The sequence below is a fragment of the Barbus barbus genome, assembly GCF_936440315.1.
Source record: "Barbus barbus genome assembly, chromosome: 29".
Classification (NCBI taxonomy): domain Eukaryota; kingdom Metazoa; phylum Chordata; class Actinopteri; order Cypriniformes; family Cyprinidae; genus Barbus; species Barbus barbus.
The window spans coordinates 7,083,004-7,099,797 of record NC_136757.1 but is presented as its reverse complement, the minus strand read 5'-3'; the positions used below and the strand labels follow the sequence as shown (position 1 = coordinate 7,099,797).

The 16,794-nt window shown below is 34.0% G+C and overlaps 1 protein-coding gene across 1 annotated transcript; it reads right to left on the bottom strand.

Moving 5' to 3' along the window:
- Positions 1-181: 181 nt before the first annotated feature.
- On the bottom strand, positions 182-15,785 carry LOC306849825 (guanine nucleotide-binding protein subunit alpha-14-like). Its single transcript, XM_079385160.1, has 7 exons — positions 15,386-15,785; positions 8,566-8,750; positions 7,989-8,143; positions 6,948-7,076; positions 5,108-5,237; positions 4,857-5,010; positions 182-2,327 (listed from the first exon to the last, which is right to left on the bottom strand). The coding sequence occupies exons 1-7, from the start codon at positions 15,504-15,506 to the stop codon at positions 2,137-2,139; spliced, it is 1,065 nt and encodes a 354-aa protein (XP_079241286.1). The 5' UTR covers positions 15,507-15,785; the 3' UTR covers positions 182-2,136.
- Between the last annotated feature and the right edge of the window lie 1,009 nt (positions 15,786-16,794).

Genomic DNA, 16,794 nt, shown 5'->3' with positions numbered 1-16,794 from the left:
GATTTTATAGGGATTTGAACAGAATCAGTGTTACGGCGATTCACTGAACGAGCCGTATAACAAACTCTGCACTGGATATTAAAATCCAAAATATAGTGAAAACACTATTAAACAGCATTGTAACTAGATCGGCAGATTAAGACATTAACTTGTGAGCAGAGTACACAAGATACTTCTCTTTCAATATAAATCAGATTTTATTTATATAAACCTAAGACATAAACTAATCTAACATGAACACAAGCATTCACACGTTGCAGAAAGTGAGGAAAGGATGAGTTTAAGAGAATGGAAATGTGAAATCCCAAGTTTACAGCAATATGTTCAATTGCATAGACCTGAACAACCATCGATCACTTAATTAACCCTCGCTTTGAGTTTCTCAATGAGGCTAAAATTTATATTAACTGCACCTGATTCAGTTAGAATCTGGAGGTGTACTTGCTTGCTTTGCCTGTGTAACGGGGTTGTGTCTCGTTGCAGACAGGGAGATCCCCGAAGTGTCTGATTGGTTGAGAGTTCAGTAGTCTTTGAAGTGAGGTCTTGGGCATTGGCTGAGGATGTGGAGTTGGTCTGGTCGAAGTTTGAAGCGAGTGCAGTCGGAGCTGGACTTTGTAGCAAACTTACATTAACACACAAAACTCCACGGAAAGAAAAGAAACTAAAGTAAAAGAATAAAAGGATGTAACGAGACTAGGCTGGTTTTCTTTCCATCGCGGTAGCAGCTGTCTTGTGGGCCAGAGCACGCTCAAAGAGCAGCACGCGGTGGCAAAAGAGAAGAGAGTAACTAAGAGAGCATTTTTACGAAGAAGAGTGAGAGTGACAAGAGAGATAAAAGATGGTGTCCTGAGCTTTTAAACTCGGCTTTCAGACCGTCCCATCTGGATGTCTTGACCAATTAGATACTGTCCTTGCTTGGGGAGTTGCTTTGTCTCTCCACCAAATCATAAATCAACTTGTTATCGGTTCAGTCAGAGGTCCGAACTTTACAGGCTCTTGCAAAGTATACTTTTGAACATGATTTCTATAACAAGACTATGATGCATTTGACAAAGAATTGATTGGAAGAAACATTTAAAGCATGAATTTTCAAACTCATACATACTAAACATGAATATTAATCCCTCAGCTATTCAATAATGATTAAAAAATGAATCATGTTAGTGAGGTAATATTGAGAACTGTGAATCTCATTTCTTGTTGGCTGTAAAGGCAAAGAAAAGCATGAACGTTTTGCATCATTTTCTTGTGTAATTTCTAATTATGCACATTTAATAAATGTATTTTGAATTTTGTTTGATTTATTTGAATTTGAATGAGTAACAACATATAGCTGTATATCCTTGTTTAATAAATATTATCAATGCAGATACAGACATTACAGTTTAAAGGCACTTCAGGTAATCACTACAGCTTTAACTTGCTACGAACTGAGTGGCTGCGTAAAATGTGAAAACTTTCAGAATTTGCTCTGTGACTGAATTTTCTGCGAATAATAAAGATTTTTTTAAGGAATATGCATGTTTAAAATGATAAATATCATTTACAATGTACAATTTGACACTAAAACACCACTGTTTAAAATAGCTAGTATTTTTTTTTTACATAAAATAAAATATCTGAATTAAATTCGTAACTTTAATTTCTACAAATGTATAATCTTGATTTAGACTTGTGTTAAAACTACATAAGGCAACTTCAAAGCATGTTAGTTTTTTTTTAATCCAGAATAAACTTCTCCATCTTTTTGCCTTTAATAGCTTCAAGGAGTCTTCAAGACTTTGATCTATTACATCACGAGAACATTTTTACATGTGCCTTACAATCCTTTGTAAACTCTACTCACATAAAGAACAAAATGGCAACATCTGTTGTCGAAGAAACCTATCCATCTATTTGAGGACCTAAACACGACTGAAAAGAAGGTTCATCCTTGTAATGGTAGATCAAGGCTCGTTTTCAGGAACCCAGTCCACATCTAATCCATTAGGAAATTCTCCTAGATACGTCCTTATATAAGTCCTTAGTCAACAAGAGAACAACGTAAAGCTAATGTGAGAGCTAAATCTACTCAACAGGTCAGCAGAAGAGAGCAGGACCAGGTTTGTCCTCCAGGATGAGGACTAGTTGTTGATTTTAAACCAGGTTGAACTCTTTGAGGTTGTGTCTGAGGATGGTGTCTTTCACAGCTGCGAAGATCAAGCGGATGTTCTCTGTGTCGGTGGCACAAGTGAAGTGAGAGTAGAGGGTTTTGTCTTTGTCTTCGTTTTGCTCCTGGTACATCTTAAGAATAAACTCCTGGGCTGACTTTGTATCGTTTTTGGGGCCTGAAAAAATGACAGTAATCAGTGGATCAATGATGTGATGCTCTGTTTTTGTCTATTCATTTATTTAAAAATACATTAAAAATGCCATTTACACATGTAATGACTTGAATACACATCTCATTTCAGCATATTATGAACATATTTTTATTTCTGTATAAAAATAATTTTTTGGTGCAGTAAAGTTAAAAATGTCAGCATGGTAAAATACCTTCATAGTCATAAAAAATTATAATATATATATATATATATATATATATATATATATATATAGTATATATAATATATTATAATTGTTTATGACTATGAAGGTATTTTACCAATATATATACAGTATATATATATATAATGTGTTATAAAAATATATAAATATATGTGATATAAAATATGTGTTATATATATGTGTGTGTGTGTTTACATTATATTATATATATATATATGTGTGTGTGTGTGTGTATGTATATACAGTCATGGCCAAAAATATCGGCACCCTTGGTAAATATGATCAAAGAAGGCTGTGAAAATTAATCTGCATTGTTAATGCTTTTGATCTTTTATTTTAAAAATTCACAAAAATATAACCTTTTATTGGATAATAAGATTTTAAAATGGGGGGAATATCATCATGAAATAAATGTTTTTCTCAAATACACTTTGGACACAATTATTGGCACCCCAAAAATTCTTATGAGTAAAATATCTCTGAAGTATATTGCCATTCATATTCACAATTTTGAGCACTCCAGGGTGATTATGAACATGAAATTATCCAGCCATGACTTTTCACAGAAATGTAAATAGGAGTGAAAACAAAGCCCAAATTTCCTTAATCATCCATCACAATGAGAAAAACCAAAGAATATATTTCTGATGTGCAGCAAAATATAATTGAGCTTCACAAATTAGTGAAGTGGCTTTAAGAAAAGCGCTAGAGCAGTGAAAATTCCCATTTCCACCATCAGGGCAATAATTAAGAATTTCCAATCAACATAAAATGTTATGAATCTGCCTGGAAGAGGACGTGTGTCTATATCGTCCTTATGCACGGTGAGGAGGAGAGTTTGATTGGCTAAAGACTCTCCAAGGACCACAGCTGGAGAATTGCAGAAAATAGTTGAGCCTCAGGGTCAGAAAACCTTTAAAAAAAATTGTCAAACATCACCTACATCACCACATGTTGTTTGGGAGGGTTTCAAGAAAAATTCTCCTAGCTCATCCAAAAACAAACTCCAGCATATTCAGTTATCAGACACGACTGGAACTTCAAATGGGACTGGCTTCTATGGTCAGATGAAACTAAAAAATGAGCTTTCTAGCAGCAAACACTCAAGATGGGTTTGGTGAACACAGGGATAAAAAGTACCCCATGAGTAAAATGAAATATACTGCTGTATTTTTGATGTTGTGGGCCTATATTTCTGCTGGAGGTCCTGGACATCTTGTTTAGACACATGGCATCACGGATTCTATCAAATACCAACAGATAAAAAATCAATAAGTGACCGACTCTGTTAGAAATCTTATAATGGGCCATGTTTGGATCTTCCAACCGTACAATAATCCAAACACAAACCTCAAAAACAACATAAAAATGGGTGACTGAGCACAAAACCAAGCTTCTGCTGGCCATTCCAGTCCTCTGACCTGAACCCTGTAGAAAATGAGTGAGGTGAACTGAAGAGGAGAAGCACCAACATGGAGCTGTGAATCTGAAGGATCTGGAGTGATTCTGGATGAAGGAATGGTCTCTGATCTCTTGTCAGGTGTTCTCTAACCTCATCAGGCATTATAGGAGAACATTAAGAGCTGTTAAACTGACAAATGGAGGTTTCAAAAAGTATTGAATAAAAGGGTGCCGTTAATTGTGGCCAATGTGTATTAGAGAAAAACATTTATTTCATAATGACATTTCCCCCCATTTTAAATTCTTATTATCCAATGAAAGGTTAGATTTTTGTGATTTTTTAAAATAAAAGATCAAAAGGATTAACAATGCAGATTAATTTTCACAGCCTTCTTTGATCATATTTACCATGGGTGCCGATATGTTTGGCCATGACTGTGTATATATATATATACACACACACACACACACACACAGTGCATATATTTATTAATCAACAAGTCAATAAGTATTTTATATCGAATTACATATAAAGATGGATTAAACTATTTAAAATATAATCAATCACAGAAATTATATCACAAAGACAATAAACATCTTTAAAATATCAGATTATTTATTATATTTAAGTTTAATTAAGGCTGTAAAATCTCATGTGGTGCAATTTTATTAAAACTGAACATTTATGGATTAATAATTTATGATATTTGTTAAATTTTTGTAAAAAAAAAAAAAAGTTATTACTATGTGTACATACACATGTAATCAAAGTGTAATAAAAAATTATGTTCTGAATTTTTGTACTTGATGGTTATTCACTTTAAAATGAAATTAAAAAATCTTCCAAAAATCTTCAATCGCCTGAAAAAGCATCCTGTGCCTCGAATGAACTGCTATGAGTGACTCACCTGTGAATTCTGGGAAGTAGGTGGCCACGTGAGAGTGCACGATCTTCTCCTTCAGGATGTCTGTCTTATTAAGAAAGAGAATCACAGATGACTGCTGGAACCAAGGATATGTGATGATGGTTTTAAACAAAGCTTTACTCTCCTCCATGCGATTCTGAAACACACGACACAATTTCAAATCCAGCCAACTCCCATGAGCATGAAATCACAGAGGAACAGCCTGGACGAGGATGAACTCAAAGTACACCGACCTCATTGTCACATTCAGCCAGGACCTGGTCGTACTCGCTCAGAGCCACCAGGAAGATGATGGAGGTGACGTTCTCAAAACAGTGGATCCACTTCCTGCGCTCGGATCGCTGACCCCCGACGTCCACCATCCTGATGACAATTAGAAAGAAGATTAGCAGTTTTTTGTGTCAAAGGTCTTAGTTAATTGTTAGCTACTAATGAAAATTGGTCCCCAAACGAAACTATGACCATCCTTGAAAACCAAAACATTTCTTTCAATCTTCTTACAGTATAATCCACTTGTTACAACAACTTGTTTGTTGCCTTTTAATAAACTGCAGTTAAAATCAGGATTAATTTCAATTATGGTCAAAAGCTTGAGCTCTCTCAAACCTGCACATCTTTATAACTATTCACATTCATCTAATAATTCTGCAAATGAGCTACAGTGACATTACTGAAGAGTAATAGGAACAAAAGACATATATGTGGCCCCGGACAACAAAACCAGTCATAAGGGTACTTTTTTTGAAATTGCGATTTATACATAAGCTTTCCATTGATGTATGGTTTGTTAGGATCGGACAATATTTGGCTACAGATACAGCTATTTGAAAATCTGGAATCTGAGGGTGCAAAAAATTCAAAATATTGAGAAAATCGCCTTTAAAGTTGTCCAAATGAAGTTCTTCTTCAAACATTTTGATATACTTACGGTAGGGAATTTACAAAATATCTCCATGGAACATGATCTTTACTTAACATCCTAATGATTTTTGGCATAAAAGAAAAATTGATAATTTTGACCCATACAATGTATTTTTGGCTATTGCTACAAATATACCCCAGCGACTTAAGACTGGTTTTGTGGTCCAGGGTCACATATATAAGATTTTGGAAATTTTATTTCACGATAACAATATATATCTGGATGTAGCTATTTTAATTTAATTTTATTTTATTTTTAAATTAAGTAAGAACAAAAAGCAAACACAATAGAACAAAAGTTCTAATTAAACAAGCTTAAGTTTTTCAGCTACAGATTATTTAACGTAGTAAATACTACAGAAATCGAATAGTCAAACGTAAAACTAAAACAATGCATAATTTTCACTGTATGAATCAAATATGAATCGAAGAATCACTGACTTCTCTGTCTTTTGTTATTTGATTAACATTAATGACAAAGACAACAGGTTTATTAGACTGCTGTCTCTTTAAGACCAACTGCACGGATCTAATATACCGAAACACATCCGGTTTGTGTTCATTTAACCCATAACGGACTGAGATTATGTGAATACTCCGCATACTTAATGGCTCTGTTTAACATTTTTATTTTCTCATTCATGCATGTGTCTTTGTCAAGTTTTTATTTTCTCAATTAAAATAAACTTTGATATTTGATAAAAGAACTTTTATATTTTTTATGAGTCATAACTGATCATAACTGATTATAACACTGTATTGTAATGAAAAAAATTAAATTCTTTATAAGAAAACCTTATTAAAGTAGTTTAGTATTATTACGGAGCACAGTAAAAAAAAAGATTACAACATTTTTTAAGGTAAGTAACTAAATCTGTTAATTTAAATTAGCTAAATAAATTGATTGCAATCACTTACCTTAAAAAATGTAGTAATTTCATTGAATAATTTTTTTCAGTGTAATAGTAGTTTAAACTTTTATTATTATATCCTAAGCAGTGAAGCTGTTTTGTTAAATTATTTAAATATACACGTTTACAAAATCATATGAAACCAGCATAAATACAAAGAGTACATTTTGGCATTTTTAAACGATTTTTCATTCAATTTTTCAGCACACTAAATTCGTGCTGATGCATGTGCTGGACTCACCTGAAGATGACGTTCTCCAGGTCGAAGGGATACTCGATGATACCTGTGGTGGGAACCCTAACTCTCAGAATGTCCTGCTCTGTGGGGACGTACCCTGCATCTGAAATCCGATCCAGATCACTCAGGTAGCTGTTACGTGTGAAAACAAATACTGTGGTCAAGTCATGGCCAGAGCTGATGAAACAGGTTTTACAGTAGTTATGAGCACATAAATGTGGCACACAGGGAGTTTTACATCACAATACCACACATTTTGTAGACAAATATGCTGGATATTTAGAGAAAACACACTTCTAAAACTTAAATGCATTGAATGTGCACTTATTGTGTGCTTAAAATCCAAAAAGATACTTGCAGATAATATAATACTATTGAAATAAAATGCCACTTAAGTGTACTTAAGGGTTCACTTTCATGACTGTTTCTTAACACTCTTAAGTACACTTTTTCAAATAATTTCACATTAAAAATTTTAAAGTACATTTTTAAATCTCTTCTCATGTTTTAAAGAATTACACTTATTTTGATGAGTTGACTTGCATACTAAAGAAAAGTACTTGATCATTTTAACTGTAGTATGAAATTTTATATTACATTTAAAGTTAAAATATTTAAAGAATGCACTTTCATCACAACAAATGTGTAACTACAATATATTTAAATACATGACATTAATGACAAAATGACGTTAAAGTATATTAAAGTTACATATAAAGTGCTTAAGTCCTACTTAAGTGGGTCAAAACACTCGTAACTAATATGAATTTTTAATATCAATTTAAACTAGAATTCTGTAATTGAAAATGACATATAATTAAGCGTATGAAAACATTACATTCACACTTAAGTGTATTCTTTTAAAGTATATTATTTCTGTAATAAGTACTCTTTTAAAAAGTATGCGAAAGTGTACTTCTTTCAATGAGGGTCTGCAGAGTTTCCAGTACCATATATGACCAAACCACAATCACTTCAAAATGTCAAATCATGTCAAAAATGAAGTGATCATAGATTTAACTAGTTGAAAATGAAAAGACTGACTATTTGGCAGAGTCAGTTAGCTGGTACTCTCGGCGGCGGTCGTAGCATTCCTGAATGCCAGTGTCGTTCCATAGACTCCGGATGGCATTGATTTGGGCCTCGTCCAAACTCATAATCTTATCCACCTCAATATCATTCACCAGTGTAGAATTAGCCTGCAGAGACAAGCACAGCCAATCAGGATTGACCAGCATCTCCCCAGGGGACCAATGAGAGTGTGTGGTCAAGAGCCAGAGTGCAGAAAACAGCCAATTAAAGTCAAGCAGAGCATATAAACAGGACGTAAAACCTTCTGGAAGGAAACATTAAACAGGTGAACATTAAAAAGCACGATTATGAAGTTTAACAAAACTAAATTTTTTGACCAATTCTTTATTAAATGCATAAAGACCAAAATGAATTCCAGTAAAGTCATCTCAACAAGATAAATAACTACACTACGAAGCAAAATTGAAGTAGATAATAAGACTTGAGTTGAGACAGTGAATGTTCCTGGCAACAGAGATTGGGAATATTGTTTATCTGATTGACTTTTCTGAAAATCAAAAAGACGTGGCAGGATGGTGCCAAGAGGTACCTGGTTGTCTGAGTTAGCATAGGCGATCTTGAGCATGTCCATAGCTCTGACCATGGACTGCATGGCGCTGATCATGTTCTGGTGGACGAGCTTAATAAAGTCCTTCTTATCTTCATCAGTATAACCCGAGCCATGAATGATCCTCATCTGTTTAATAAACGTACTCTTGCCACTCTCACCTGTGCCTACAAGAGAGAAAAGACAAATCAATTCTTCAGTTTCTGCACTAAGCAAAAAGTACAATTGTATCACCATGCTTTTGGACAAATTACCATGGTATATGAATATGCCATGTGCATTTGTATCTCAAAGTGCCACTGCAAGTTCTTCTAAGAGTGAAATGAGATTATGAATACTTTTATTCAGAAAGGACACATTCAATTTATCAAAAGTGACAGTAAAGACATTTATAATGTTAAAAAAATATATTTTGAAATAAATGCTGTTCTTTTGAACTTTTGTATTTATCAAAGAATCATGAAAAAAGGTTTCTGCTGCACAACTGTACTTAACATTGATAATAATCAGAAATGTTTCATGAGCAGCAAATCAGCATATTAGAATGATTTCTGAAGGATCATGTGACACTGAAGACTGGAGTAATGATGATGAAAAATCAGGTTTGCATCACAGGAATAAATTACATTTTAAAATGTATTAAAGTAAATAAAAAACAGTTATTTTAAATGGTAATAATACTTCACAATATTACTGTTTTTACTGTATTCTTGATCAATTGGTAAGACTTCTTTCAAAACATTACAAAACTTTTGAACAGTAGGTATATAAAAAAAAATGTGTTCACTTTGAAATCATTACCATCAATCGATAACTGGTATCAGTACCAAAAATGCCATACCAACTCCAAAATTCAGGAACTATTATTATATTACCTTTATGCTTCAAAACAGTCTTTGAAAGAAATGAACAACTATAACGGCTTGTTCTCTGGTTTTGTGGCTTTGATTAAATAACTCAAATGGTTGGGTGAATCTGGCCGCTTCTCATTTGTATATTTTTCCCCAGAGATGAACAAAAAGTAAATCTGTTTAGTGTTTGGCTACTGTAGCAAGACAAGACTGAAATGATTATGTTCGACAGACTGAACGTGCGGCTTGCCAGAGATGTGTTTATATTCTCCAGCTGCTGTGTCTTTACTCTGGACAGCTGTAAGATGTACATGGCTGAGGATCATTTCAAATGGTCTAATGTCACAGTGAATATACCGAGGAGAAGGGAACATATACGTACAGCCCTGCAGCATGACATGTTGCACTCCACCTAAACCCATTCTATTTCCCACTCTTTTATTATGCATGCAATCTTTATTTAAATTTTCACATTTTCCATCTTATTTTAGGTTGGTTCCCCGAAAAGGGTAAATACTGTGACTAACACTAACAAAACATTGCTGTTTGATCATCCCAACCAGCCAGACACAGAAACACTGTCTCAACCAATGGCATGAGTTGGGGGCGTGGCTTGTAGTTTTCCTGACCAATGGAAGATGCAGGTGTGTTCTGCTATTCTCTTTGATGAAATTGCAAACTCTAAATTTAAAGGGGTCATCGGATGCCCATTATCCACAAGTTGATGTGATTCTTTAGGGTCTTAATGAAAGTCTATAACATACTTTGGTTAAAATTTCTTAGTTGTAGTGTAAATCAACACCCTTTTTACCCTGTCAAAAACAGCTCTGTACACAGCAAGCCGTTTCAGTGCATGTCCCTTTAAATGCTAATGAGCTTTACTCACACCACCCCTCTCTTCCGTGGGGTGACACGCAGTTCTCTGAGAGACTGTAAGCTTTAGCCGCATTCATCGTGGAACTTGCTAACACGTTATTAGGAAAGGCGATTTGCAAAGATTCATTAAAAAAACCTTATACTCACTTCTTCTAGAGGTGAGGCTGGATCACGAACGATTCACGCAAACATAGGCGCATTTAGGTAGATCGGAGGTGCATTCCCTTCAAAAACAAAGCTAATCCACTGTGTCTTCAGCAGCTCAGATGTGAGGAGTACATGACGACAGCTATGTTCATTATTACATCCAACAACAAAACTCCTCAATCGCTTAGGAGTCATTCTTATCTACATCTGCTCCAGCGGTAAAACAATGGCAGACTGTTGACAGTTCACTCAGGACGGGTCTGTGATAAAACGCCAGTGTCAATCAACAGTCGTGGGAGGGGCCTGGGTCTGTGTGACATCACACAGCCAAGAATCTGAGAACGGCTTGATTTGAGAAAGTGATCATTTTTATTTGGGATTTGTTTCATTATAGGGTGGTTGTGTACACACACATTTCAGTTCAAACAACATGTAAAAGTGATTTTTGCATCCAATAACCCCTTTAAATCTATTGCAAAAAAGGTGATTATATTCGATTACAAAAAGTTGTATGTACATAAACAATTTTAATTAAAAAATAATCAACTTCAATATTCAGCTTCTTTTTTAAAACCCATTCATGCCCATTTAAAATATATTAATCTCATAGCATTATTTATGCAATTCTAATTGCAGTGTAAATGCATTCATGCCACCTTTGAACAGTCTTTGTAAATATATCTAAATGCCACTTCAGGTGCACCTCCTTAAAACAATGTTATAGCCACATTATAGCTAATAAATTCTAAATTGAATCAAATTATTTTTTATGAAGCTCATTTTTCTGTAACATCTATTCAATGCTTTTCTCATCTAACACATTAAAGACTTTAAATGATCTTTGGGTTGTAATTTCTCAGCCCAAATTGACGTGTGATATATTTGTGATTAATTAATCAGCAAATCGTGTAATTAATTAATTAGATTACACATTTTTTAGATTACAAATAATTGCTTAACAGCCCTAATACACACAAACACACTGCAGTGTAAATGCAAGGCATGCCTGAATATACTGAATATATATATATGTGTGTGTGTGTGTGTGTGTGTGTATAAACAAGGATAATACAATGCCTGAACTACTGAGTTGCACAGAGTCAAACAAGATGTATACTATGTATACTTTCAAGAAATGAAAATGTATACTTGAGAAATATTATACCTATTGCAGTTGTTTCACCCAGCCGAGAAACAAAAGTCAGAGAAGACAGGGGGGTGAAAGATAGAGACGAAGAGGAGAAAAGGTTGAGGAGGAGTATGTGTTTCAGTAAGATTTGTTTAAAGTGCCGTGTGGCAGAATATCTGTCTTGCCCTTGGCCAATAAACAGTCTCTGAGTGGAGTGAGAGTCTCCACACTAAAGCCATTATTCAAGCCTACTTCATGTGCTAAAGCAAACGTACAACTTCACTAGACACTCACTTACAAATCATATTTCATTTTTCAGAGCCATGGCATTATGATTTGACAGAATGCAGTCTATGTATGTATATTTCAAGTCAGATTTAGGGATAATTGAGGCTTCTTAGGTTGATTTACTGACTTTGGCAGAGCATTAACTCTCGATGTAATGCCTTATAGCCACATACTTTGTGAACACACAAGATTTCACAGTAACGCCTTCAGGCATGATATAAATGAGTAAGGTGTGTTTTCTGCTGGAAGTGAACGACAGTCTGCTGGCCCCAGTTGTTTGACACTTTTACGGCTGTCTGAAAAGTTCACTTCTGGATGGTTCATGTGTAACACACACCGTTTGTTAGTGTGCACTGCTGTAGTGTAATGAGTACATCAATCAGACAGTGCTCAGACGCATTACATAAAATGTTATAGGGCTCATTCACAGTTCACATTTCCTTCAGTTTTATCAGCTTCAGTACACATTTCTTCGAAGATTATTCCTTTACTTAGAGCAAAAATACATCTTAAACCAAAATGTATTTATTTTTTCATTTTATCACATTTAAAATACATTTTGCGATGTAATAATACAAATTTGGCTGGTAAGAAATATTCATGGCCACTAGATTCATGACATCAGCAGGTGTGGCAAGTTCATTTTGGGACCAGCTTATGGAAATGAAAATTTCGTCTGTGGGCCATTTTCCATTCAACCATCCTCCACTTTGCATGAATTAGCATCTTGAGAATGTCCTAGCGACATTGCGATTTTTTACACAAATGAAAATGACCACATTTGAATCCGAAACCAAGAGTCCTGAGATTTACGTATCAGCTTTATAATAAAGTTCAATTGAAAGTCGCAGAAATGCATTTCACCATGATGTTTATTCAGCTAGGAGGTTTACAATGTAGATGATTACAGATTATGGTAAATTATAGTAAAGTAAACTCAAATGTAATGTCAGTCACTTTCTCATGTGGAAATTATATATAATATAATGAATAAATCTACTAACGGTGAAACATTTGGAATAATTAGATTATTATTTTTTTATGTTTTTGAAAGAAGTCTCTTTTTCTTAACCAAGGCTGTGTTTATTTGATCAGAAATACAGTAAAAACAGTAATATTGTGAAATATTATTACAATTAAAAAAAAGTTTCCTATTGTAGAATTTAATTTATTTATGTGATACAAAGTGGAATTTTCAGACATCATTACTTCAGATTCAGAAATCATTCTAATATGTGACCCTGGACCACAAAACCAGTCGCTGGGGTATATTTGTAGCAATAGCCAAAAATACATTGTATGGGTAAAAATGATCGATTTTTCTTTAATGCCAAAAATCATTAGGATATTAAGTAAAGATCATGTTCCATGAAGATATTTTGTAAATTTCTTACTGTAAATATATCAAAACTTCATTTTTGATTAGTAATATGCAACTTTAAAGGCGATTCTCTCAATATTTTTTATTTTTTTGCACCCTCAGATTCCAGATTTTCAAATAGTTGTATCTCAACCAAATATTGTCCGATCCTAACAAACCATAAATCAATGGAAAGCTTATTTATTCAGCTTTCAGACGATGTATAAATCTCAACTTCGAAAAAAATGACACTTAAGACTGATTTTGTACTGCTCTAGAAATTTATATTATAAGCAAAAACTTTTTTTTTCTAATAGGAACCATGATTATTAATTATTAATTAAGTAATAATTACATATTTTTGAAAAATGACATTTTTTGTTCATTTTTAAATTTACTTCAGACTTAGTGAGCATTAGAGACTTACAAAAAAAATCATAATTATTTCAAACCTTTGACTTGAAGGGTATGCTAAGAAATCTAATTTTTAGAAGTTTCCAAACAAAAGCTTGTGTATCAATGACAATATTTAGTCAAAAAACATATTGTTTTATATTACTATGCTGCCATTCAACTGAACAAATCCTTTTTTAATAAACTATATTTATAAAGGCTAATTGTTGTTGAAATTACGTCACTTATTGAGCACAAAAATGTCCCAAACACACACACACACATGAAAGCACAATGCAATTATTTCGTTTTACATACTGTAAAACATGTCATCATACAACTTTCTCATGTTTGACATTTCTAAAGGAAACCAAGTCATTGCTCACCAGTTAGAGTTAAAAGGAGTATTGTAAACGTGATGCTTATTTTGACCTTTCCGTTCGGCCTGTCTCGAGGGCCGACTCTTAATGCGGTCAGTGCAATAATGAATCTACTGGGAGACCGATTCAGTTCACACACTCTGCACACGTGTGTATGAACCACTAGACTGTTACAAGTAAATGACACTCAAACCACACATGCAACGCACACATGTGACATATGACAAAGCCTTTCCTCCTGTGTGTGTGTGTGTGTGTGTGTATCTGCTGTGGTGTTGTTGAGGGAGGGAGTGCTGTTGAGGGAATTTTGTTTAGAGTTCAGTGCAGGTTCTGCTTTGCATGCTTTTGCATAGCAAGAACAGAGACAGTGGCCGTGCGGCCAGAAACTGCTGTATAAAACCGTACCACAGCAGCTAAACCACACATTCATTTCTTTCTCGTGTGAACTGAATCTTAATTCAATTAAAATGTAGGCCTATTTTAGTTTAAACGGATATTAAATGCAATTAGTTCAACTTAAGATTGTTTTTGGTAACACTTTATTTTAACGCATCATTACACGCTACATGCACATAACAATAAATGATGCATAAATACATGAAAGTAACCCTAAACCAAACCCTAATCCTAACCCCAACCATATAACAAGTACATGTAGTTAATTAATATTACTCAGTACTTAAATGTGTAATTGCACTGTAACAAAGACACCTTAAAATAAAGTGTTACCGTATTTTGTTTATCCACTGACTTTCATCATTATTTCTATTGTCTGTTGAAATATAGTTAAAACACTGCTGAATGTACTGACAAGCATTTATGGTAAACTGAAATGCAAGGTTTCTATTGTGATGTATTTAAATATATTTGTAATTACACATTTTGTAAAATATATTAACTTTAAATGTAATATTGAATAACACACTACAGTTCAAATTATAATGAGTACATAACATGCGATTTAGTATGTAGTCAACACATCAAAATAAGTGTAGGCTACTTCTTTAAAGCAAGACAAAAGTTTGAAACATAATGTTAATATGTAGCTAAAACATTTAATTTGACATTACAAGTGCACTTTTTTAAAAGCGTAGGCCTACTTCAGTGTTTCAAGAAATAAGTGTTTTAGTCTATTTTCTTTAAAGTGGCCTTTCATTTAGCAATAGGCTACTTATTATATTACCTGCAAGTGCAGTTGTTGCTTTGTATTGTAATAATAATAGTTTAGTTTGTCATAATAACTATAAACATGTCAACACTAAGTTTTATCTTCATTTTGAACAGGATAAATACCGTTCTGTCATTTTAAACGTACTAATCTATTAGTAAAACGTTTTATAACATCTCTTTCCACTTGTTTATGAAGCACATGTCTTACCCAGCAGCAGTAGTTTGAGTTCTCTTCGCGAGTCTTTCTTGTCTTTCCTCAGTTGTTTCTCTATCTCCTGATTTATCCTCTGCCGTTCCTTCTCATCCGCAGACATGCAACATCCAGCCATGATCTCTCTCTCTCTCTCTTTCTCTCTCAGAGAGCACGATCTTCAGCACACTGGTAGGCTACAGTTTGGATTAGATGTATTTTGTTCTCCTCTGCTCCACACCACAGTCTGAGAGGTCATGAATGGGCTCCTCCTTTAAAAGTCCTCTGAACATAATCTCCAGCTATTAAGCAGAACTAACTTCAGTGTGGTGCTGGTGGAGGAATGGCAGAGCTGGACAGCAGCAGAGCGTCCTCGTGTCAGAGATGAGCGTCTGTCACGCGCCACACCTTCACCTGCACCAATAGGGAAGTGGTGTCTCCGTGTATTTTCCCAGCCAGTCCAGATAGATAGAGAACTTTTTACACTTCATTATGATGTCTGATGCATACGAATCATATGAAGATTTAAATATAGTATTCAATTAATTATATTATTTTATATTATCCTTAATTACATCCTACATTATCAAAAGCTTGGGGTCTGTGATTTATTTTTAGGTCCCTTATTCTCACCAAGGCTGTATTTATTTGTTTAAAAATACAGTAAAAATGTTTTGAAATATTATTTTAATTTAAAATTCTATTGTGATATACTTTAAAATGTCATTTATTCCTGTGATTTTAAGCTTTTCAGCATCATTACTCCAGTCTTCGTGTCACATGATCCTTCAGAAATCATTATAAGGATTGTTCAGTTATAATCTTTATTATATTAGTTATAAAGTTCAAACATTATAAATATTTTACTGTCACATTTGATCAATTTAATGCATCCTTGCTGAATAAAAGTATAATATATATATATAAACATCTTACTGACCTCAAACTTTACCCCCCCCCCCCCCCCCCCCACACACACAAAATTATAGGCATACTTTTCAGCAAGTAAAAATTATGAAGCACGATTTATGAACCATAAAAATGTAAAAGTTGGCATATCACACCACTGTTTTGGTCAGTACTGAAATGAACAAACTGCAACACAGTCCTTGCTACACAGTCTCCTTTGGCGTGCTCAGATAATAAATATGATCTGTGAAGCTATTTACATTTCTACGTACATTTCTGTAAAGCTGCTTTAAAATTATATTATGAAAAGTGCTGTACAAATAAATATATGACCTAACTTGACTTGACAGATAGATAGATAGATAGATAGATAGATAGATAGATAGATAGATAGACAGACAGACAGACAGACAGACAGACAGACAGACAGACAGACAGACAGACAGACAGACAGACAGACAGACAGATAGATAGATAGATAGATAGATAGATAGATAGATAGATATCTATTTTCAATA